Source organism: Myotis yumanensis, unplaced genomic scaffold, assembly GCF_028538775.1.
Source record: "Myotis yumanensis isolate MYYU_CA2020_CCGP unplaced genomic scaffold, mMyoYum1.0.hap1 SCAF_16, whole genome shotgun sequence".
In the NCBI taxonomy this organism is placed as follows: Eukaryota; Metazoa; Chordata; class Mammalia; order Chiroptera; family Vespertilionidae; genus Myotis; species Myotis yumanensis.
In genome coordinates, this window is record NW_027223767.1 from 35,155,106 (window position 1) to 35,179,826 (window position 24,721).

A 24,721-nucleotide genomic window follows, 5' to 3' on the forward strand; every position below is an offset into this window, starting at 1 on the left:
CTCCCCACTGGGGATGTGCCCACAACCAAGGTACATGCCCTTGACCAGAATCCAACCTGGGACCCTTCAGTCCGCAGGCTGACGCTCTATCCACTGAGCCAAACCGGTTAGGGCAATAAGTGTTTTCTGTTAATTGTCTAATTTTTTCCATAAAGGATAAAAGACACAATTGGCTGCTAGTGTTCTTGAAGCTGAGCAGTGAAAGTGCTGAAAGTTTCACTATTTAAGACGTTGCCAGTCCCCTCATTTTCAGGTGAGCCCTTACCCTCCGACCTTCTACAGTGCCAGATATCCTGGGTCTGAAACCAGTTTGGTTAACTTCCTCCGCAAAATAAGTCTAATTTTTTGTGAGGGTTGAGGAAGAACAGTCACCAGGCTGCCTGGTATGAGGTATGTACAGAAGTTTTCAGCTTCATATACCACCTGCACCCAATTAGCCAATTTTTTTTTTTTAATGAAGCTGCTCTGTGGAGAATGGATTATAAAGGGCTAAAGAAAAACAACACAGATCCAATGGGGAAGCACTACAATTATTTTATTCTTAAGCCTGAATTGTAATATTTTTTAATTATAAAAATAATTACAGAGAATTATTTTATTTGAATAAAATTATTTCATTTGAATAAAAATGTATGCCTTCTTTCTTTTTACCAGTCTGCTTCTGTTTCCATTGAGTATCTTTATTATTTACCAAAATAATTTATGGATTTTTATACTTTAATAATAAACTATCATAACTTTTCTAAAAGATGTTAAAACTTTCTTTGCCATTAAAGTGCTCTGTAAAAAAAATTCCTAGAAACTTCAAAGACAGAACATAACAACTAAATTATAAAATCTGGGAAATGGTATCTATTAGATTAGGATACCAAAGAGTATGTACTCCGACCCAAAAATCAAAAGATAGCAGTAGCAGCAGCCATTGCTGCTGCCATCTATAAAATTTTTATTTTTTATTTTTTTTTTATTGATTTCAGAGAGGAAGGGAGAGGGAGAGGGAGAGAGAGAGAGACAGACAGACAGACAGACAGACATCAATAATGAGAATCATTGATCTGCTGCCTCCTGCACGCCCCCTACTGGGGATCAAGCCCACAACCCAGGCATGTGCCCTTGACTGGAATCGAACTCGGGACCCTTCAGTCCACAGGCCACGCTCTATCCACTGAGCCAAACTGGCTAGGGCTATAAAATTTTTAACTGACTGCAAATTCTTGATACTTTTTCCATTAAGAGATGGGGTCAAAAAAAAAAAAAAAAAAAAAAAAAAGACCCTGCCAGCGTGGCTCGGTGGTTAAGCATCGACCTATGAACCAGGAGGTCACGGTTCAATTCCCAATCAGGGTACATGCCCGGGTTGCAGGCTTGATCCCCAGTGGGGGGCATGCAGAAGCCAATCAATGATTCTCTCTCATCATTGAGATTTATATATCTCTCTCTCCCTCTCTGAAATCAATAAAAATATATTTGTAAAGAAAGAGATGGGGTCTATCCTCTTGCCACTTGACTCTAGAACTTGTAACTAACTAACTTGCTTGTAACCAATAAGATGTGGCAAGGACTTCCTATGCTAAGGTGGAAAGGAGATGCAGCTTTCACCTTGCTCACTGGGCAATTCGTGTTGGTGCCCTGGGCCGGCCATAATTAGCAGTGTAACTGCCATAAACTAGCCCATGCAGACAGACCACCTGAAGAGAGAGAAATGCTCAGCCAACCCTCAGCTATTCCAGCTCTAGCCACCATCTGAATAAAACACAGAAGGGACCCTGAGCCAAAAACATCCAGCAGAGCCCTTCCCAAACTTATATCCCACAGAAACTATGAGAGGTAATAAAAAGTATTGTCTTAGGCCTCTATGTTTTGGAGTAATTTTTCATGCAATAAAAATAAGCCTTTATAGCAAATATATGATAATTAATTCAACTACTTGGGGGGAGGAAAGAATTTCAATCAATAAGGGTGGTTTTCAATAGGGGTGAATTTTCCAGATAGAGACCAGCTTTCACATATTTATGAGATTTGAAAAAGCTATGTAATAAGGCACACTCTTCCTGAAGTCAACATTTTTATCTTACAGACTCTACAGATTCTTTTCCTGCATCATGATTTTTCTATAGAAAAGAAAGTGCATAAATATACTAACCAGGCCACTGAGCAATCAACTCAGAGTCCTGCATTATAATTCTTCTAAATGTAGTAATCTATTATGGCCTAAATTAATCTCTGGCCTCTCTTCAACCAAAATGAATGAGCCAGTTATTGCAGAAGCATCAAAGCTGCCAAACAAAGCAAATATTATTAGATTTACTCTCTTCTGAACAAAGAATCACCACACACAAAGAATGACCACACTTTACCACTAAGTAAGACAGACCTTTTAAATTATGTATCTCATCCATCTTTTTTATACTTTTATTCATTTAATTAACAAATATCTAATGAGTACTGTGGTTATACAAATATAAATAAGAGACAGTTCATAGCTCTAAAGAAGTTCATGGTGCTATGGGGAAACATTAATACAAGCAATGAATTTTCAGTCAATATGATAAACGATACAATGAAGTATGCTAAAGTATTACAGGAGTAGAAATAGGGTGTGCTGGATGTTTACTTGCTCCTCCAGAACCATTCTCCTTCCTTTATCCAACGCTTAGTGTCCTAGGAGGCTTACCTTTATGAACTACATAAACAGGGCTCCCTTGCCCTCTGGATTCAAATTGGGTTCAGTAAATCAGAAGCAACAGTGAGGTATTTCTGGTTCCCCTAGTACTAGCTCCCTTTGTTCATGCTGGCCCAAAGATGGTGCAACTTCCTTCCTATCTTTGCTAGTTCCCGGGAGCTGCACTTCCTTGTTGGATTCCCTTATCCCTGCCATTCACTGTTAAGTAGTCCCTTCAGGACATTCCCTTTCACCTACTGTGGGGATGTTAACTGTTTCCTATTTGAACCCTAACTGATGGAGAAGAGTACCTAACTCAGACTGGAAAAGTCTGGGGAGACCTCTAAAAAAGAGTAGATCTGGCAGAAAAGTAAGGAAGGAAGGTAATAGAGTCTAAGGAAATAACACTGTCAAAAACTTGGAGACAGCCTGGCCGGTGTGGCTCAGTGGTTGAGTGTCGGCCTGTGAACCAGGATGTCACAGTTCAATTCCCAGCAGGGCACATGCCTGGGTTGCAGGCTTGATCCCCAGTGTGGGGTGTGCAGGAGGCAGTCAATCAATGATTCTCTGTCATCATTGATTTTTCTCTCCCTCTTCCTCTCCCTCCCTCTCTGAAATCAATAAAAATATATTTTAATTTAAAAAAAAACAAACCTTGGAGACATGAGAGAATGTGAAAAGAATAAGAAAAGGTGAGTTCAGAGTGGTGTAACATAGGAGTATGATGGGAACACAGACATAATGAGAAACAATGTTAGAATCAAATTATAAAGAGTTTTTAGATTAAGGTATTTAATAAACCTGGTTTCTGTAATAAATAAATTCAAAGAAAATTCAAAGAAAAAAGGGGGGAGGCTATAGTTTAAAAGAGATTTGAGACATACCAACCAAATAGACCTTTTCTGTATTCTGATTGGAACAAACCAATTATTCAAATATGGGAAGGGGAAGAGGAGGAAACGAATTTAAAATGCATCTCTTCATGAGACGGATAAGGCTTTCTTATTTTCCATTAGTTCATGTATCTATGAGTAAATATTGTTTATTGTAAATACTATATTCCTATTCTACTCCTATTTCTCATTATTATAAATATAAGTGCTAAGAAAACTAATTCACATAAATAAGCATGAGAGTTTAATTACAGCAATGTCAAATTTTTTTAATTCTTTAATTTATATGCCAATAATGTATCATGATTTTTTTAACTTTCTGGAAAGTAATGGCATTTACTTGACTTCTCTTTTATTAAAATACTAGAGGCCTGGTGCACGGGATCAATGCACTGATGGGGGGCATCGCTTGTGGAGATCAGCCCACTGTGGAAGCGCCACTCATCCTGGTCAGCCAAGTAGCTATGGACCTGCCCTCTGAGCAGCTGCTCCCTGTTCCGGCATCTTCCGTGGAGCCAGAGCACTCGCCTCTGCAGGGGACCTGGTCAGAGTCTGGCCCAAGGACAATAGCACTGAGAGGCAGCAGAGTAGGCCTCAGTCCTGCAGCAGCCATGAACCCGCCTCCCAGCCTCCAGGGTCAGCTCTATGAGCCTGGCTGCCAGGCTGCATAGCCTGTGGGTGTCTGGAGGAGATAGCAGGGAGGGAGGAGGAGGAGCCTAGGGCGAGGAGGCCACGATCCCCGGTCGGCCAGGGGCTTGCAGTGGGAGCAGTTGCTCATCACAGTCAGAGGAGCAGCACTCCCACTGTGGTAGCACACTGACCATTGGGGCAGCTCCTACATTGAACGTCTGCTCCCTGGTGGTCAGTGCGCATCATAGCGACTGGTCAACCAGTTGTTCTGGTCATTCCACCATTCAGTCGCTGGTCTTTTATTATATAGGATATCTTTATTGAATTCAGAGAGAAAAGGAGAGGTAGAGAGCAACAGAAACATCAACGATGAGAGAGAACCATTGATGAGCTGTCTCCTGCAAGCCCCTACTGTGAATCGAGCCAGCAACACGGGCATGTGCCCTGACCGAAAATCAAACCATGACTTCCTGGTTCATAGGTCGATGCTCAACCACTGAACCACTCCAGCTGGGCAAGAAAGTTATATTTAAAGCCTAATGACATAAGAATATAATAAAAACTATATGTAGCATATAGTTTATATAAGAAAGTTTATCCTAAAGTATGAATTTGTATTAGAAGCCAGCATCACCTTTGGTAGTTTCAATTCTCCAACTCCATTTATTTGAAGTGCGTACCCTCATTTAGATAGTCCCAGTTTTACAGGTCTTTACTCACTCTTGACACCTACCTGTACAGAAATAATCCCATCTACTGGGAAGAGGTGAAACTACAGGCTATTTTTTTTTTTAATTTAAATTCTTTATTGTTTAAAGTATTACCTAAGTCTCCTTTTTTCCCCATTGACTTCTCCCCAGCCACTCCCACCCCCCAGCACATGCCCTCACCACCCCCCCCCACCCCCCCCGCATACTGTCTGTGTCCATTGGTTATGCTCATATGCATGCATGCATACAAGTCCTTTGGTTGATCTCTTACCTTCCCACCTGCCCCACTTTCACTTTGAGGTCTGTTCGATGCTTCTATGACTCTGGCTCTATTTTTGTTCATCAGTTTACTATTTTTGAAAGTGCCAACAAGCTACAGGGAAATGTATTTAAGACTTGGGTCCAAACAGTTCCCCCACCTCCAAAATCCTAAGCCATTCAAACTGTTCTTTCTTTCAAAAAAAGAGAGGGGAAAATACAGTTAATTTTCTAAGCATTGTCTATATTATTTAAAGATAAAAATTATCACAGTAGCTAATTTAATTATATAAATTCTTTATGATACACTAATACCCCAAAGTGGGTAAGACGTTTATGCCTCTGTTATAAGACATGATATCATCTAAATCAATACCTACATCAATGTTGTACTTGCTCCTATAAAACACAGCATATAATTAGTTATGACTAAGTTATTTAAAACACAGTCTTCGGTAAAAAATGACAAAACACCTTAACATAATACCTTACAGCTTAAACAATATTTTTCATATACATTATATCTTGCCCATTAGAATTCTAAAATAAATATTCTGTAATTTAAAGAATGCATTTATAACTAAAAGCAGAGGCACCAAGAAAGTAAGTGATTTGCTTGACGGCACAAAACTCATCAGTGGCATGACTAGTATCTGAATCCAAATTTTCTGCCTCCAAGTTCTACATTCTTTCTACAACATCCCAACTGCCTCCCACAAAATTACCACCTATATCTTTCACAGTAAATAAGATCTACATTATGATGACAGTTCTGAGAAATACAAAGTGGTCAAATAAAAGCCTACTTGGATTTTAATAAAATTAAGTTTCTTCCTTTCTTTTGTCATATAGAAAAACATACATGATCATAATATAAAATACAAATTTGAAAACTAGAATCCAATTCACATTTAACAAAACAATTATATCCTTTCTTTTCTACTGCCACATTTTAGAGATGTTTATTCTTTTATCCCACCTTTTCCAAATATGAATTGAGGAGGGTGGATAACAGGTAAATAGGCAAATCCTGTTAAGTCATGCTTGTTGCAATTCATTTTCTTTTTTTAAAATTAAATCTTTATTGTTCAGATTATTACAGTTGTTCCTCTTTTTTCCCCCCATAGCTCCCCTCCACCCGGTTCCAACACCACCCTCTGCCCTTACCCCCCACCGTCTTCATCCATAGGTGTACGATTTTTGTCATCTCTTCCCGCACCCCCCACACCCCTTTCCCCCTGAGAATTGTTAGTCTACTCCTTTTTTATGCCCCTGATTCTATTATATTCACCAGTTTATTCTGTTCATCAGATTTTTTATTCACTTGGTTTTTAGATTCACTTGTTGATATGTATTTGTTGTTCCTAATTTTTATATTTACCTTTTTCTTCTTCTTCCTCTTCTTAAAGAATACCTTTCAGCATTTCATATAATACTGGTTTGGTGGTGATGAACTCCTTTAGCTTTTTCTTATCTGTGAAACTCTTTATCTGACATTCATATAGCTTTGCTGGGTAAAGTAAATTTGGTTGTAGGTTCTTTTTTTTCTTTTTTTAAAATATATTTTATTGATTTTTTACAGAGAGGAAGGGAGAGGGATAGGGAGTTAGAAACATCGATGAGAGAGAAACATTGATCAGCTGCCTCCTGCACACTCCCCACTGGGGATGTGCCTGCAACCAAGGTACATGCCCTTGACTGGAATCGAACCCGGGACCCTTGAGTCCACAGGCCGACGCTCTATCCACTGAGCCAAACCGGTCAGGGCTGGTTGTAGGTTCTTGCTATTCGTCACTTTGAATATTTCTTGCCACTCCCTTCTGGCCTGCATAGTTTCTGTTGAGAAATCAGCTGACAGTCGTATGGGTTCTCCCTTGTAGGTAACTGACTTTTTTTCTCTTGCTGCTTTTAAGATTCTCTTTGTCTTTTGCTCTTGGCATTTTAATTATGATGTGTCTTGGTGTGGTCCTCTTTGGATTCCTTTGGTTTAGGGTTCTCTGCACTTCCTGGACTTGTAAGTCTATTTCTTTCACCAGGTAGGGGAAGTTTTCTGTCATTATTTCTTCAAATAGGTTTTCAATATCTTGCTCTCTCTCTTCTTCTGGCACCCCCATAATTTGGATGTTGGTACACTTGAAGTTGTCCCAGAGGCTCCTTACACTATCTTCATATTTTTGGATTCTTTTTTCTTTTTGTTTTTCGCTTGGGTGTTTTTTGCTTCTTTGTATTTCAAATCTTTCACTTGATTCTTGCGGTCCTCTAGTCTGCTTTTGGGTCTCTGTATAATATTCTTTATTTCAGTCAGTGTATGCTTAATTTCTAGTTGGTCCTTTTTCATATCCTCCAGGGTCTCACTAGATTTATGGAGGGTCTCACTAAATTTATCAGCGGTTTCTAGAAAATTCTTGAAAAACCTTATAACCGTGGTTTTGAACTCTATATCCAGTAGTATGCTTTCCTCCATTTCTGTCATTTGTGACCTGTTTCTTTGTCTCCACATTTTGGCTGCTTCCCTGTGTTGATAAGAGTGGCTTTCTGTGCTAGGTGTCCTATAGGGCCCAGTGACTCAGCCTCCCCAATTACCTGAGGTGGACACTCTTGGTGCATCCCTTTGTGGGCTTTGTGCACAATCTTGTTGTAGTTAAGCCTTGATTGTTGTTGGTATCAGTTGGAGGAATTGACCTCCAGGCCAATTGGCTGTGAGATTCAGCCGTGTCTACGGTGGGAGAACGTCTGTGCTGGAGACACCCTTATGGGGCAAGACTTGCTTCAGTGGGGCTTTGGTGCTCTCTGCATCTGCCCCCTTATGGATCTGAGGAGTTGTAATCTGGATGGTCCCACTCTGACCACTGGGTACACTGCCTCTTGGATCTCTAAGGAGGTGCTAATTTAGCCTCTGCCTGAGGCTATCCAGCAGGAGCTACGGAGAGATCTGCAGATTCCTCTTCTTTCTTTGGGGTTTGGAGGTGCCCAGATGAGGCCCAGCTCTGCACTTTACTTCCGCATCTCCTCTGAGTCTCAGTGTGCTTTTCTCTTTCCTTCTAGTTGTAGAATTTCCACTCAGCCAGCCTTCCTGTGGTTCTGGATGATGTCCATTTTGTCTTTTAGTTGTATTTTTGAAGTGGTTGTGCGAGGCAGCAACTTCAGGTGTTTACCTATGCTGTCATCTTGGTTTCTCCTCCATTGCAATTCATTTTCAGTGAGCAAGAGAAAAAAATTAATAAATTTTTTAAAGACCCTTAATAGAAATTTTGAAAAGAAAAAGAGAATCCAATCTAGGTATGTTCTGATTTCTTCTATCATGTCTGACACATGTCAAGAAACTGGTAAACTTGCTAAGTGAAATAAGCCAGTCAGAGAAAGATAAATACCACATGATCTCACTCATTTGTGAATTATAGAGATCAACATAAGACTGATAAACAGGGACAGATCCAACGACAGAAAAACAGTGATCAGACTATCACTCCCCAGAGGGAAAGTAGGGGAGGGAGGGGGGTAAGGGGAAGAGATCAACCAAAGGACTTGTATGCATGCATATAAGCCAAACCAATGGACATGGACAACAGGGGGATGAGAACATGAGTGGGGGGGGGGGGGGGGGGGGGGCTAATGGGGGTTAAGGACACATTTGTAATACCTTAACTAATAAAGAATTTAAAAAAAAAGAAACTGGTAAACATTTGTTGGCTAATTAAACAAAATAAAGGCTCTAGAGCATTACAAGATTTTAAATCATTATAAGATTCTAAATTTAAAAGATGCAATTATGCTATTAATCTATTCTTATAAAAATGTTTATGAAAAGCTTCTACATCAATGTTTGAAATCAGAAGGCTTATGTGAAAGCTACAAAAATAAAGTGTGGATTATAAATGATAAACTTATAAATAGAATTATAGATAAAAGGAACAGAAGAGAGTCCAGAAATAAAACTACATGTATATTATCAATTGATGTTTTAGCCAAAGTGCCAAGATAATTCAATAGAGAAAATAAAAATATTTTTTTAACAGCCAAAACCGGTTTGGCTCAAGTGGATAGAGCGTCGGCCTGCGGACTGAAAGGTCCCGGGTTCGATTCCGGTCAAGGGCATGTACGTTGGTTGCGGGCACACCCCCAGTAGGAGATGTGCAGGAGGCAGCTGGTCGATGTTTCTCTCTCATCGATGTTTCTAACTCTCTATCCCCCTCCCTTCTTCTCTGTAAGAAATCAATAAAATATTTTTTAAAAAAAATATTTTTAACAAATAGTGCCATATATATATATATATATATATGAAGAACTGTGATTCCTACCTCTCACATCATATTAAAAAATTAACTTTAGAAGAGTCATAGATCTAAATATAATAACTAATATTCTAAATAATTCAGAAGAAAATATAGGAGAAAATCTTTAGCACTGAGAATTAGGAAAAAATTTCTTAGCTATAACATAAAAAGCATAAACCATAGAGGAAAAAAATGACAAACAGGGTTTAGTCAAAACCAAAACTTCTGTTCTTCAAGATACTACTGAGGGAGGAAAAGTCAGAATATAAGAGAAAATACTTGTAAAACACATATCTGATAAAGGACTTATATCTGGAATACAAAAAGAATTCTCAAATCTCAATAAGAACACAGCCCAATTTTAAAACTATGAGCAAAAGCCCAGTGGATATGGCTCAGTGGTTAAGCATCAACCCATAAACAAGAGGTCATGGGTCCATTCCCCGTCAGGGCACATGCCTGGGTTTCAGGCTTGTTCACCAGTAGGGGGGCGTGCAAAAGGCAGCCGATCAATGATTCTATCATTGTTGTTTCCATTTCTCTATCCCTCTCCCTTCTTCTCTCTGAAATAAATTTTTAAAAAGCACATAAAACTATGAGCAAAAGATTTGAATAGCTATTAACAAGGATAACAAGTCCATGAAAAAGATGCTTAACACTGTAGGTCAATAAGAAAATTACAATTAAAGCTATATTAAAATATCTCCACATACCAATTAGAATAGCTATAATCAAAGACTGACAACAGCAAGTACTAAGTTTGGGAGCAACTGGAACTCTCATACATTTTTAAAAAAATTCTTTACTGTTTAAAGTATTACATACACAGCCGAAACCGGTTTGGCTCAGTGGATAGAGCGTCGGCCTGCGGACTGAAAGGTCCCAGGTTCGATTCCAGTCAAGGGCATGTACCTGGGTTTCGGGCACATCCCCAGTGGGGGATGTGCAGGAGGCGGCTGATCGATGTTTCTCTCTCATCGATGTTTCTAACTCTCTATCTCTCTCCCTTCCTCTCTGTAAAAAATCAATAAAATATATTTTAAAAATAAAAATAAATAAAATAAAAAATAAAGTATTACATACACAGCGGTTCTCAACCTGTGGGTCGCGACCCCTTTGGTGGTAGAACAACCCTTTAAAAGGGGTCGCCTAAGACCATCCTGCATATCAGATATTTACATTATGATTCATAACAGTAGCAACATTACAGTTATGAAGTAGCAATGAAAATAATTTTAAGGTTGGGTCACAACATGAGGAACTGTATTTAAAGGGCCAGAAGGTTGAGAACCATTGACATATAGTATTATTACATATGTCTCCTTTTCCCCCCATTGACCTCTCCCCGACCACTCCCACCTCCCAGCACATGCCCTCACCCCCCTTACTGTCTGTGTCCATTGGTTATGCTTATATGCATGCATGTAAGTCCTTTGGTTGATCTCTTATCCCCTCCCCCCAAGCCCCCACCCTCCCCTACCATCCCTCTGAAGTTTGATGGTCTGTTTGATGCTTCTGTCTCTGGATCTATTTTTGTTCATCAGCTTATGTTGTTCATTATATTCCACAAATGAGTGAGATCATGTGATATTTATCTTTCTCCAACTGGCTTATTTCACTTAGCATAACACTCTCCAGGTCCATCCATGCTGTTGCAAATGGTGGTAAGAGTTCTTTCTTTTTTACAGCAACATAGTATTCCATTGTGTAGATGTACCACAGTTTTTTAATCCACTCATCTGCAGATGGGCACTTAGGCTGTTTCCAAATCTTAGCTATTGTAAATTGTGCTGCTATGAACATAGGGATGCATATATCCTTTCTGATTGGCGTTTCTGATCTCTTGGGATATATTCCTAGAAGTGGGATTACTGGGTCAAATGGGAGTTCCATTTTTAATTTTTTGAGGAAACTCCTTACTGTTTCCCACAGTGACTGCACCAGTCTTGCATTCCCACATCCTCGCCAGCACTTGTCATTTGTCGATTTGTTGATGACAGCCATTCTGACAGGTGTGAGATATACCTCATTGTCATTTTGATTTGCATCTCTCAGATGATTAGCAACTTTGAGCATGTTTTCATATGTCTCTTGGCCTTCCGTATGTCCACTTCCAAAAAGTGTCTATTTGTCCTTTGCCCATTTTTTGATTGGATTGCTTATCTTCCTTTTGTTAATATGTATGAGTTCCCTATACATTTTGGAGATTAGGCCCTTATCTGATATAACACTGACAAATGTTTTCCCATGCTCTCATACACTTCTGATAAAAATGCAAAACTGTACATCTATGAAAAATAGTTTAGCAATTTTTTAATATATTTTTATTGATTTTAGAGAGGAAGGGAGAGGGATAGAGAGATAGAAACATCAGTGATGAGAGAGAATCATTGATCGGCTGCCTCCTGCATGCCCCCTACTGGGGATCAAGCCAGCAACCCAGACATATGCTCTTGGCCAGAATCGAACCTGGGACCCTTCAGTCCGCAGGCCAACGCTCTATCCACTGAGCTAAACCGGCTAGGGCTTTAGCAAATTTTTTTTAAGTTAAATACATATTTACCATACAACCCAACAATCCTAATCAGTGGAAATAAAAACATTCATAAAGAGAGGTGTACTCAAAATGTCATAGTGACTTTTTTCATGTCTAAAGTCCCAAAACAAAAATGTCTGTGAATATATGTGAACGAATAAACAAAATGGGATATCTGTATACAATGCAACATTTCTCAGGAATAAATAGGAACAACTGATACACATGAATGGACCTCAAAAGCACCCTGCTAAGTGAAAGAAGCCCGATTCCATTTACATAAAATTTTAGAGAAAGCAAAATTCTAGTGACAGAAAGTAAACTAGTGGTTGCCAAGGACTAGAGATGGGAGAAGGAGACTGGCTATGCGAGGGCACAAGGAAACTCTGTGGGAAGAAAGAAATACCCTTTGTGCAATCATCTATGTAGTAATTCCTACTAGAATGAATTCAAGATTTATTTTAAAAATGAAGTTTTATGTCTGCTGTCAATTTTTAGTAAGAAACTAAACTGCCAAACTTGAGATACATGTTGATACTCAAAGCCTTGTTCAATGTAGTTTTTTTTCAAAGCATTCAAAACTTTCAGAAGTTCCTCTAAAACAAATTAACATAAAATTCCTCTTTTTATACTAATTATACATTAGTGGGGAAACCTAAAAGAGAAGAAAAAATGTTAACATTCAACTGCAAAAACTGCCAGATACTGATACCCAGACAATTGGCATCAAGTGAAAAATTAAGAGGCTTCATGTTCTGCAAAACTCTAATGAAACAGAAATATGCATGATGGCATTCCTACATATAAACCATAATGAAGACCAGAAAATACAATGAAATGCCACAAATATAAATTAGCTGGAATTACATTAAAACATAGGAAGAGCCCTAGTCAGTTTGGCTCAGTGGCTAGAGTGTTGTTGGCCTGTGGACTGAATGGTCTCAGGTTCAATTCCAGTCAAGGACACATGCCTGGGTTGCGGGCTTGATCCTCAGTAGGGGGCGTGCAGGAGGTAGCCAGTCAATGATTCTCTCTCATCATAGATGTTTCTCTCTCTCTCTCCCTCTCCCTTCCTCTCTGAAATCAATAAAAATATATTTTTAAAAAACACAAGAAGAAAACTATTAAACTATTCTGAGCAATACAGACAAATGCTTAAGTAAGTATAAAAACATAAAATGCTCCTAGGTGAGAAAACTAAAAACTGCACTTAAATACCTCCTTCTCCCAAAGTAATGCAATTCTAATTACAATCCCAATGAAATTTCTTTATAAATTTAACAAGTTTAATATTCATATAGAAAAGCAAATATATAAAATACCAAAAAATATTAAACTAAATTATAAAACTACTATAATGAAAAAATATGGCACAGAACAAGAGATAATCTGATTCTACCATAACTAATTTAACGTAACTAAAAAGATATCATATCACTATGGAAAGGAAGAACTGGTTAATAAATAATGATGAGGTGACTAAATAGCTATTTGGGAGGAAAGAGCCTCCTAAACCATTTTTTTAAAACACTAAAATAAAATGTACTTAAACATTTACTAAGCCTCTTGAAGAAAAAGGCCTTCCTAAGTATAGAAATAATAGGAAAAACAAAAGAAAAGTTGGACAGATTTGACTCCTAAAAATAACAAATTTCTGCGTGTCCAAAAATGGTCAAAATTAAAAGACAAATAACAGACTGGGGAAAATGTTTGTAGCAAATATGACAACAGACTAATATCTTTTTAATTCTCAGGCAAATCAATAAGAAAAAACTAAAACCCTAACAGATAACTAGGACAAAGCCAAACAAGTCAACAAAGAGAAATATAATTAGGAAACAGAAAGGAAAATATTCAACTTCACAAATGTTTAAAACTATATGCCAACTCCTGACCGGGTGGCACAGTTGGTTGGAGCATCATCCATACCAACAACAAAAGGTTGTGGATTCGATTCCCAATCAAGGCATATACCTAGGTTGTGGGTTCCATCCCCAGTTGGGCACATATGGGAGGCAATTGATCTATGTTTCTCTCTCTCTCTCTCTCTCTCTCTCTCTCTCCTTTCCTTCCTCCCTCCCTCTCTCTAAAAATCAATAAAAAATTGTCCTCAAGTGACAGAAAGGGTGAGGATTTTTTTTAATTTTTTAAATAAGAGTTAATGCTTGTAATAGAATAATAAAAAGAGATATTTACTTATCCATTGCTGCTCTAAAATAGGCACAATTCTTTTAGGAAGCAGACTGAGAAAAATTAATCAAGAACCTTAAAAGCATCCATACCCTTTAACCCAGGGGTCCTCAAACTTTTTAAACAGGGGGCCAGTTCACTGCCCCTCAGACCGTTAGAGGGCCGGACTATAGTTTTAAAAAAAAAAACTATGAACAAATTCCTATGCACACTGCACATATCTTATTTTGAAATAAAAAAACAAAACGGAAACAAATATAATATTTGTATTTGCATGTGGCCCGCGGGCCGTAGTTTGAGGACCCCTGCTTTAACACAATAGCACTCTTTCTATAAAATATCCTAAGAAAATAATCCTTAAAACAAAATCAAAGTTATATACATCAAGATGTTTATAGCAATTATCTGTAATAACAACATTGGGAAATAAAAGTGAAAAGAAGAAAATCTCATGAACAATGGTTTTTGTGGCATCCTATTAACTGGTTATCCTAAAAAATCAGTCTTCACGATTCCCATCCCAGTCCATCCTCCCTATTGCCCCAAGATTAATGTTACTAAACATCAAATATACCAAAGCTTATAATCCTCACCACCTTAAAAAACAAATCAAACTTTTTGGCAAAATATAACAGGGTCTTAAATGGGTTTGTCCCTATCTGTTGCCTCATGTCTTGCCACTCACACTCAATGCATTAGTCACAAAGAACACATACAAAATTACATAGAACCACTTCTGTGTCTCCATCATCCTATATAATAAAAGCCCAATATGCTAAGTGCCTGGTTGGCCATTCAACCAATCAAAGCATAATATGCTAATGATATGCTAAGGTCACTCAGCCACTCCATATGATGTGCACTGACCACCATGGGGGGAGACAGTCGACCAGTCACTATGACATGCAGTGACCACCAGGGGACAGACACTCCGACCGGTAGGTGAGCTTGCTGCTGGGGTCTGGCCAATCGGGACCAAGCGAGATGGGCCGAACACGCCATGGATCCCTCCACAGTCCCTTCCTGGCTGGCCAACCTCCCACGTCCCTCCCTGGCCCCATGCAGGAGCTGCGCCCTGGTGGTCAGTGTGCTCCCACAGAGGGAGCACCACTTAGCAAGATGCCAGGCTCACAGCTGGCCAGCACAGAGGCAGTGGCAGAACCCTCTCCTGCCTCGGCTGCAGGCGGGCAGTAAGGAGGGGGGGGCCGGACATCGAGAGCCCCCGAGTACAAGAGGAATGTCTGACTGCCGACAGGTGGACATCCCCTAAAGCAGTGGTTCTCAACCTTCTGGCCCTTTACATACAGTTCCTCATGTTGTGACCCACATAAAATAACATAAAATTATTTTCGTTGCTACTTCTGTAATGTTGCTACTGTTATGAATCGTAATGTAAATATCTGATATGCAGGATGGTCTTAGGCGACCCCTGTGAAAGGGTCGTTTGACCGCCAAAGGGGTCTCGACCCACAGGTTGAGAACCGCTGCCCTAAAGAGTCCCAACTGTGAGAGGGTGCAGGCTGGGCTGAGGGGTGTCCCGTCCTGCCCCCTCCCCCCCCTCCCGCCACAGTGAACGATTTTCATGCATCGGGCTGCTAGTTGGTTCAATAAAATGCCAAAATGCTCTTAATCCATATTGAAACAAGGATTCTGCCTTCATGGATTTTACAGATAGAAACAACAAATGCCCTTCTGTGAGTTACAGAGGAAAGGTCAACTCAGGTCAAGAAAAGTTATAAAGATAAGGGTAATCCTGAACTTGAATCTTAAAAGACTGGCAAGGATGGCAAGTGTAATTCTAAATAAATGGAAAGTATTTGTGTTTCCACACAAAATCTTGTAAGTTTGTAACAGACTTTCTATATAGACAATTCCAAGTTAACCTCTCCAACTTTCTATCTCTTGGAGCTATTGTGAGAATTAAAACTGATAACAGTATCTGGCACTTAATAAGCATTCAATACATGTCAGTCATATGGAAACATAACAATGCTGATTACAAAAGTATATTTCCCCAGCACTCTTAGAACAAAGAGGTAACAGTAAACAAGACCAGGGTATCCCTGGCCGCTTTGGCTCAGTGGATAGAGCGTCGGCCTGAGGACTCAAGAGTCCCAGGTTCGATTCCCGTCAAGAGCATCTGCCTTGGTTTCGGGCACATCCCCAGTGGGGGGGTGTGCAGGAGGCAGCTGGTCGGTGTTTCTCTCTCATCAATGTTTCTAACTCTCTTTCCCTCTCCCTTCCTCTCTGTGAAAGGTCAATAAAATATATTTTTTAAAAAAACAAAAAACAAGACCAGGGTAAAAAGAGAAAGAGCAGTAAGAACAGGATTGATTAAACAACATATCACCAAATAGCGAGGGTCAAACAGTTCTCCTTACACACCATGACAATATCCTCATACTACATATCACAACAGCACAATAATTTATACTCATGATGATACTGAATCATAAATAAAACACTAAGTTCTGGTAAGTATGGTCTATTTTAAGGAGTAGGACATATTACATCTTTAAAAGCCTTCAAAATCTTTAAGACATCAAAAATAGCTAAAATAAGCCCTGACCAGTTTGGCTCAGTGGATAGAGCGTGGGCCTGCGGACTCAGGGGTCCCAAGTTCGATTCCAGTCAAGGGCATGTACCTTGGTTGCGGGCACATCCCCAGTAGGGAGTGTGCAGGAGGCAGCTGATCAATGTTTCTCTCTCATCGATGTTTCTAACCCTCTATCCCTCTTCCTTCCTCTCTGTAAAAAAATTAAAATATTTTTTTTTTAAAAATAGCAAAAATAAAAATCTTGTTGCCTAAAGTATAGTCCTTCCTTTACATTGAAAATTTAGTGATATGAGAAATACACTAAATTATATGCTAAATAAATGACACGTTAGTATGCTGTGATAGTTAAAATTCAACCAAGAGGAAAAAAGTAGAATCCATGATTAAAACACACACACACACACATACTTTACATGCCAATGAAAACCAAACTACATGTAGCACCTAGGCCTGTCTAAAGGTTAGAGTAGACGAAATAACTTAAAGAGAAAAGGAAGGAGGTAAACTAGATTGGCTTCCTCCTCAGAAACCAAGAAAATAAAATGAATTGGGGATATTCAAATCACTAATACCACTAGAATAATTCATTTTGGTATATAGGCACTTTCCTACTCAGAAACCTGTGAGATATAATCAGGTTATAATTTTTAAAGCCTTGAATCAATAAAATATGCAGGAAAACAATACTAAAATACCAGCATATCTAAAGTGAGGTTTTTAAAGTTAATTTTTCTTATTTTTTTAAACATTTTTATTGATTTCAGAGAGGAAGGGAGAGGGAGAGAGAGATAGAAACATCAATGGAAAGAGAGAACCATTGATTGGCTGCCTCCTGCATGCCCCCCACTGGAGATTGAGCCCTGACCAGAATTGAACCTGGGACTCTTCAGTCCACAGGCCAAAGCTCTATCCACTGAGCCAAACCAGCTAGGGCTAAAGTTAATTTTTTATTAGCAAGACAAGGTTAACCTCATTACTGCCAAGGGTTTTATAAATTAATAATATGAGGAGCAGCATACAAAAACATTTAAATTACAAAAAGGTCTGGAAAGATCATCTATTACTTCTCCATATCTAAGAATTTTAAATATTATAATTATATTAAACTGCTTTTTCCAAATAACTAGGGTCAAACAGTTCGTTGGTTCTCAAAAACAATGAATGAAAAAAAAACACAATAATATTAAAAAATTACCCCCAACATTTTACTATAACCAAATACAAAGAATATGTAAGAAAAGCCTGTTATCAGATATTCATAAGTGTACTGTATATAAATTTTATAATCAATTTGCTTCTAGAAGTACTTGTTAAAATTGATATCTTTACCACAGAATTCATTGTAATGAACAAATATTAATACATCATAAAGATCATCAGAAGTAGCTTAATGGACTCAATCTGATTTTAACCACTAATGGCCTGAGGAATCTCAAATTTGGGTTTAAATTAGCTCTACCTTCTTAGCATCAACAAGTACCAAACTGTTCACTAGTTGATGTGGTCTTCAGAATAGGTGGAAAAATCTAATATCTGTTGCGGGCAGAGATCTCATAGCTCAAATATTTCTTCTCCTTCAGTTTGTGTGTATGTGTACTAGTAAGTGAGTGAGGGTGTGTGTCACCACGTAAGAATTGTTTACACCTTTCAGTAAAGGGGCACCTCTACATTAACAATATAATTGAGTAACTACAGTTCATAAAGCACCCTGAAATCAAAGACACTGTAAATTTAAAATGCTGGTATTGTATTAACATAAAGCAAAGAACAATAATCTAAAGCATCTAACAGATCCAGTGTATTGTAAAACGTATAAAAACTCACTGTGTGGCCGAGACCGGTTTGGCTCAGTGGATAGAGCGTCGGCCTGCGGACTGAAGGGTCCCGGGTTCGATTCCGGTCAAGGGCATGTACCTGGGTTGCGGGCACGTCCCCAGTGGGAGATGTGCAGGAGGCAGCTGGTCGATGTTTCTCTCTCATCGATGTTTCTGACTTTCTATCTCTCTCCCTTCCTCTCTGTAAAAAATCAATAAAATATATTTAAAAAAAAAAAACTCACTGTGTGATCTGCCCTTTTTTTTTTTTTTTTTTAGTGATTTTCCTCTATTATGGAATTCGGATCTAAATGAACTGTTAAACACTTAGTCTAAAGGTATGCCAAACATTTCTTAAGGTCTTAACAAAGAACCAACTTTTTTTTTTTCCAGAAAACAAAATGAGGCCTAGGTTAAATATTTTATTTGGCTTCTCAAGATGGACTGAAAAGTTGGGCACCAGCTCCAGACCAATTCCTGGACGCACATCAAACACAGCCCTGTCATTTATCCAGTCAGTCAAAACAATCTTTTCCATCTAACCCTTTAATGTTTATGTCCTAAAAAGCTGCTAATTGAATCCAGCTCTTGAGATCTATTTGTTAAAATATATACCATCTAATTTGTAAATGAACAAAAAAGAAAAAAATATATGTTAACTTTCCTGGCAAAACAGAAGAAAACCCATCACATGTAACCAAAAGGGAAAGAGCAATGTTTTTTTAATATTTGAATATTTTTCTCTTAAAATACGACAGAGACAAATTCCCAATGGTTTTATGAAATTCAGAGTACCTTAACTGTTTTTACAATTACTAGTAAGGGGACACAGTATATTTAAAATTCCTCAGAAAAATCTAAAAATACAAAATCATTCTATAAATTTAGTCCAGTGTTCCTGTCCTCCCCTCCTCCCCCCAAAAAATAATAAGTAATCTTTTCTCCTAACTTTATGTATGAATTTTTATATCATATGCAGTCAAGAAACCACAGATAAACACTTTGAAATCTAATGAGTCACACAAAAAAACCTCAAACTTATTTTATCTGCAGAAAATCAAAATCCCTGTTTTCTCCCTCTTTTTTTCATCATGTATATAGACTAGAAGGAAGTAAATGGCCAACAGCCTATTTCTGATGCTTGCTGCACACCTGGAATCACAGGTTCTTTTCATAATCACTGACTCAGGACTGACTTGGAGAGGAACAGCAGTAGATAAAAAAGCAACAAAGATCCCTTATAAAGGTTTCCATTGATTCATAAGAAAATAAGGAAACTGAATGGGGGAAACAGGGGAGACAGATAGGCATTCCCCCAGTCCAGGTTTTCCATTAAGAACCACTCAGTTAATGATTCTTTGCAATTTTCCCTAGGGAAAGTAAAACTGTCATGAAAGTAATATATTTTTTAAACTGCAGCCAACAGAGGCTAACTTCTCAAATACCAAATTCACTGCAAGTTTGTTATCTCGAAAGTTCAGCCAGTGGACTGGGATGTGACACACAAGCATACAATTACAAAAATTAGTCCATATAAATCTCAAAGTCTAGTGTAGGCAAACATAATTACAGTTTACTCTTACACACACACACACACACACACACACACACACAGACTAAGGAAAAACCATCTTTCTCACCACACATCCGAAAATCAACGTGGGGAATGTATGCACAGTGAATGGTAAATCGCGGATAACGACGCTGATTTCAGCTACACTTTTCAAACCAAGAATTAATGTTTCCTTAAAACGTGTAACACGGCTGTGTAAGCATGCCCACCATGGCATGGTGAGCAAAATGGACCTGTGATGTTAAAGATTCAATGACCCTGGACGCATGGACACTGCAAGGGAAGCCTTCCATCTAGCAACCCCTCCGGACATGCTTTTCCATCTAGAAGAGGGAAGGGGGGGCGGTTGAGGAGAGAAAGGAAACTTCGGTTGAAAGTTTGTATGAGCACATACTTAGACATGCACACACAAAAAAGAAAGAAAGTGTGTGTGTAAAGCCGGCCTGGAGTTCGCAGGGAGACAGTTGTGCGGCCTACAGGAGCAGCCCCGAGCACGCCGCCCTGCAATCAAACGCTCCCAAAACACAGGGTGCAGGAGCCGGGGCGGCGGGCGGCGGGCACGCCGGACGGTGCCCCGCGGTGTCCTCCCTCCCCGGGACGTGCGGCCAGGTGTGTGGACGGGCTCCCGGGCTGGCAGCAGCGCGCGGGGTTTGCACGGAGCCACGAGTGGGCGAACAAGCGAGCCGCCGGGGACACACACCCCCTCCCGTTAAGCGCTCCATCTTTAAGGAGTGCTGACGGCGCGCAGCCCGCCGCCGGGTCCAGGAATCCCCGCGCCGACCCCACCTGGGCTGCCTCCCAGGGCCGCTCCCCGAGGCCCGGGGGAGAGTCGTGCTCCTCGGCCATGGCTTTTCGGCCTCGGATCCGCCTGGAATGCCAACCGGGTCCCCCTCCCCTCAACAAAAGACCCCGAGTCACCTTTAGCTTTCTCAGGAATTTCCCAACAAGGGCGAGTGGTGTGGCGCTCACTCTCCCGGAGCTAGGCCTTCCCCCGTCCCCGACCCCCCAACTCACCACTGATCGCGACCCCGGCCCTTCCCAAGGCCACAGGCACCCCCCGCCGGCTCGCCCGCCCGCGGCTGCCCAGCCGGGCCCGCCGCCCGCCCGCCCTGCCCCCTCACCTGTCAGGCGCAGCTTGACGGGCCCGTTCCTCCGGCCCCCGGGGTTAGACATGTCCCCGGCGGCGGGGGCGGCGGGGCTGCGGCCGCGGCGCGGGGCCCGGGCCGGCGGGCGGCGGGCGGGGGCGACGGCGAGGCGCGGCGGAGTCACCACAGCGGCCGGGGCTGGGGCCCGAGCAGCCGGCGCCGCGGCCGCCACGGCCGGAGGGTCCCGGATGTGCCGAGCGTCGTCGCCATGAGCCGCGGAGGGAGCGGGACGCCGAGCTCCCCCCTCCTCCCACTTCTCCTTCCTCTGCCCGGGCCGCACAACAAAGCGGCAGCCGCGGCCGGCCGCGCCGCCTCGGCCCGCGCCCGCGCCCCCGCCGCCTCCACGCAGCCGCCGCCGCCTGTCCCTCCTCTCGGCGTGGCGGGGCCCGGAGCCGATGGGGCTGGTCGGCTGCGGCGGGCGGTGCTCGGCGGCGCCGGAGCAGACTCGGGGATCGGCCGCTTCCTCCTCCACCCGCCCTCTTGTCTGAGCGAACCGGGTCCTGCGGCCGCCGCGGCCACTCGTCGGCTGCGGGGGGCAGGGAGCAGACGCGGGGGGGGGGGGGGGAGGGGGCGGGGTCAGAAGTGATGGGCGGGGAGTGGGCGGGGCATGGGCGGGCGCGCGCCGGGGCGCGGGGCGCGGGGCTGGGCTCTGCCCGGGCGGGCGCCCGCGGTCCGCCGGGTCCCAGGCCGAACTTGAGGGAGCCCCGCAGAGAAAGTGGCGGCGCACAGCTCTCCGGCACCAGGAGCGGCTTCGTGCCCGGGCCCCGTCAGGGAGCGCTTTTGTCCGCGCGACGCGGACTGCATTCACCAGGCGCCCACTGCGTGCAGCGCGCCGAGAGGTGGGGCGGACAGAGTTAGCACCGCTGCGCTCTGGGGACGTAGCGTCGCGGAGGGAAGGGGCACTATTTCCTTAACCGCGGATTCCAGCAAATGCCCCCAGGTGTGTTGCTCCTGGTATCGCAGCTGCCACCTCCATCCAGGACTCACCTGGTGAGAGAGATCAGGTTACCTGCCTGCTCGGGCTCTTTCCAGCTGTAGCGCAAGGATAGGAGGATAATGAGACTGCCTTCCTTACAGGATTATTAACAAGACAAACCTTGGAGAGAAATGTGTGAAACGCTTGACATACAGTACTGTGTGTCGTCATCTCAGAGGGGCAACACAAAAATAAGTGTACCTTATCCTGTGCCTCTGTCATTGCACTTTTAGAAACTTATTCTTGACGAATAATAATACAGAAGATGTTCTTTGCAGAGTTTGGTTCATAACAAAAGGTGGATTGAGCAAACAGCCTGGTGATTATATTGCATCAACCGCATGGGGGTTTGTGCAGCCATTCACGTGGCAATTGTGAAGATCATATATTCTGGAAAAGTTTACAAATAATCAAAGTTTAAAAGCACAATAAAAAGTTGTGTGTATGCATGCAAAAGTGTCCAGCACAGTGAAAACTAAGGATTACAGCATGGGTTTTGTTTTTTTTTGTATGCTTTGTTTAAGGCTGGTATAACATTAATGCAATTTTAAATGTTTAATAAAGTCTAAGATCTTTTCATCTTAAATCAGTGTCAGTTGTTATTTCGAACTCATCAGTGATGTCACTTCATGATGCAGATGAAGTTACCTCCAAGAGCATCTCATCAGTCTGAGTACAACCTGCAATTAAAGTGATCCAAAAATCATATCAAGCTCTAGAAATACTAAATGCCTACTATGTGCCAAAGAGTGAACAAGACCCTTTTTAAGTGCTTCTTTTACTACAGAAGCTCTGAAGATACACTAATCAATTCGAACAATAGCCGCTATCACAATTTAAGAGACTAGATGGATAGCGGAAGTAAAAGTTAGCAAACTGATATACACATACACTTTGGCCTTGTTCTTATGGCGAACACTTGGTTCCCAACCACCCACTAAAGTAATTTGCAGATTTGTATTAGGTAGAAGTTGGGATTTCAGAACGTGATGGGAGAGCTGGGGAGACTGCCTGTTGTGAAATTCAAAGCAGTGCATTCAGCTATAAGAGACACTGCAGAAAAACGCACACATGCTTAATCTGCAGGGAAGACGCTGTTTAGGCTTGCCTATGTGTAAGTGTAAATCTTACTGCTTAAAACAAAAGATTCCAATAAGAATAATACTTTAAAACCATTCATACATTAAGGAGAGCTAACCTTTCATTGAATTAAGTTTCAGCATTAGATGTGTAGCATTGGCATCATCATAATTTTAGTCATATTTTTGAAGGAAAAAAAGGAAGAATAACAATTCTTAGGAAATTCACCTTTTTCTTTCTTCCTGAAATAGAAACCCACTACCTATACATGTCACTAATGGGTATGGGAATTACAGAAAATATTTCAAAGCCTTTTAATTCCCTTATTTCTTCTAATTTGCTCTCGGTTGAATTGTGCGCCTTTATCAAACCATTGGTTTAGGCATCTGTCTCAAGTACACAAACTCCACCTATTTCATACCGATAAAATGTCTTTTTCCATGGATGTCACTACGTAGAACCTTCCAGTAAAAATGCTGTAACAACTAATTAAATAGCATTTTTTAGCAAAAGTTTTCAACTTTTTTATTATTGATCACTTAATGTTGCACTCTTTATGATGTATCCTAAACCAGAGGTAAAAATCGAGACCAGGTTATAAGGATATTTAAAAGCTTTTGTTTAAAACATGTTTCTATTTTCCAAGGCTAATGTTAAATTTGATGTAACTTTGCAAGCAAATGCTTACCATCTGTAGTTGGTATTTTTCTTCTGCTCCAGCCATTAATATATTTTTTACATAAAAGAGTTGTCTCCAGTAATAAAAAATCTGTCTGAGGTAAGGTTATGTTAATAACGGTACTCCTGTGAAGCTATTTTTATAGTATAAATTTCAAATTTAATGCCATTTATGTGCCATGGAAAAAGCAAACATCAGGCACGCAGCAATTTCTACCCCTGCTGAAAAATTCAGCTTTCTTTAATGTTTAAAATGTCATGAGTTGAATTTAATATTTAGTTCTAGCTTCCTCCAAATCAGCTTATAACTGATGAAGCAGCCAAGCACAGCCCCCAAGTACTTGCAGTTGTCAATCGGGCCCTTCCTTCCCCATTTCCAATGATTTCCTTTGCCTTCCCAGGCCCTCAAAGTTAGGATCACCAAAAATGTGCAGTCCCTGTCCAGTCCCTGTCCCGACATGGTTTAGGATTAGGTCACATTCCAGGCCATTTTCTGTGACCCTTTCCCTGTCCCCTTCCCTGCAGATCTGATTCCCAGTGATGGAAACTGAGGTCACATCCAAGACCTGTGTCTCTCCAGACCTGTGTCTGGGCTCTGCCATGCCACTCTCCTTGGCTCTTGCTTCTCAGCCTCTACCTTGGTGTACCAAGATGGTAGTCCTTACCCACATCCTCTTCTAAATAGGTCCCCATCTATTGCTCTAACATAGTGTCCCCGGCTCCATCCCTACAGATACTGATTCAA

General features: G+C 41.1%; 1 protein-coding gene across 1 annotated transcript in view; it reads right to left on the reverse strand.

Annotated features, from left to right (window-relative positions):
- SMURF2 (SMAD specific E3 ubiquitin protein ligase 2) overlaps nucleotides 1–21,755 on the reverse strand; it is a 93,789-nt gene extending 72,034 nt beyond the window's left edge. The window contains exon 1 of the mRNA XM_070395583.1: nucleotides 21,219–21,755. Within this exon, the coding sequence (XP_070251684.1) occupies nucleotides 21,219–21,270 (52 nt within the window). The 5' untranslated portion in view covers nucleotides 21,271–21,755. The remainder of the gene's footprint in view (nucleotides 1–21,218) is intronic.
- Between the last annotated feature and the right edge of the window lie 2,966 nt (nucleotides 21,756–24,721).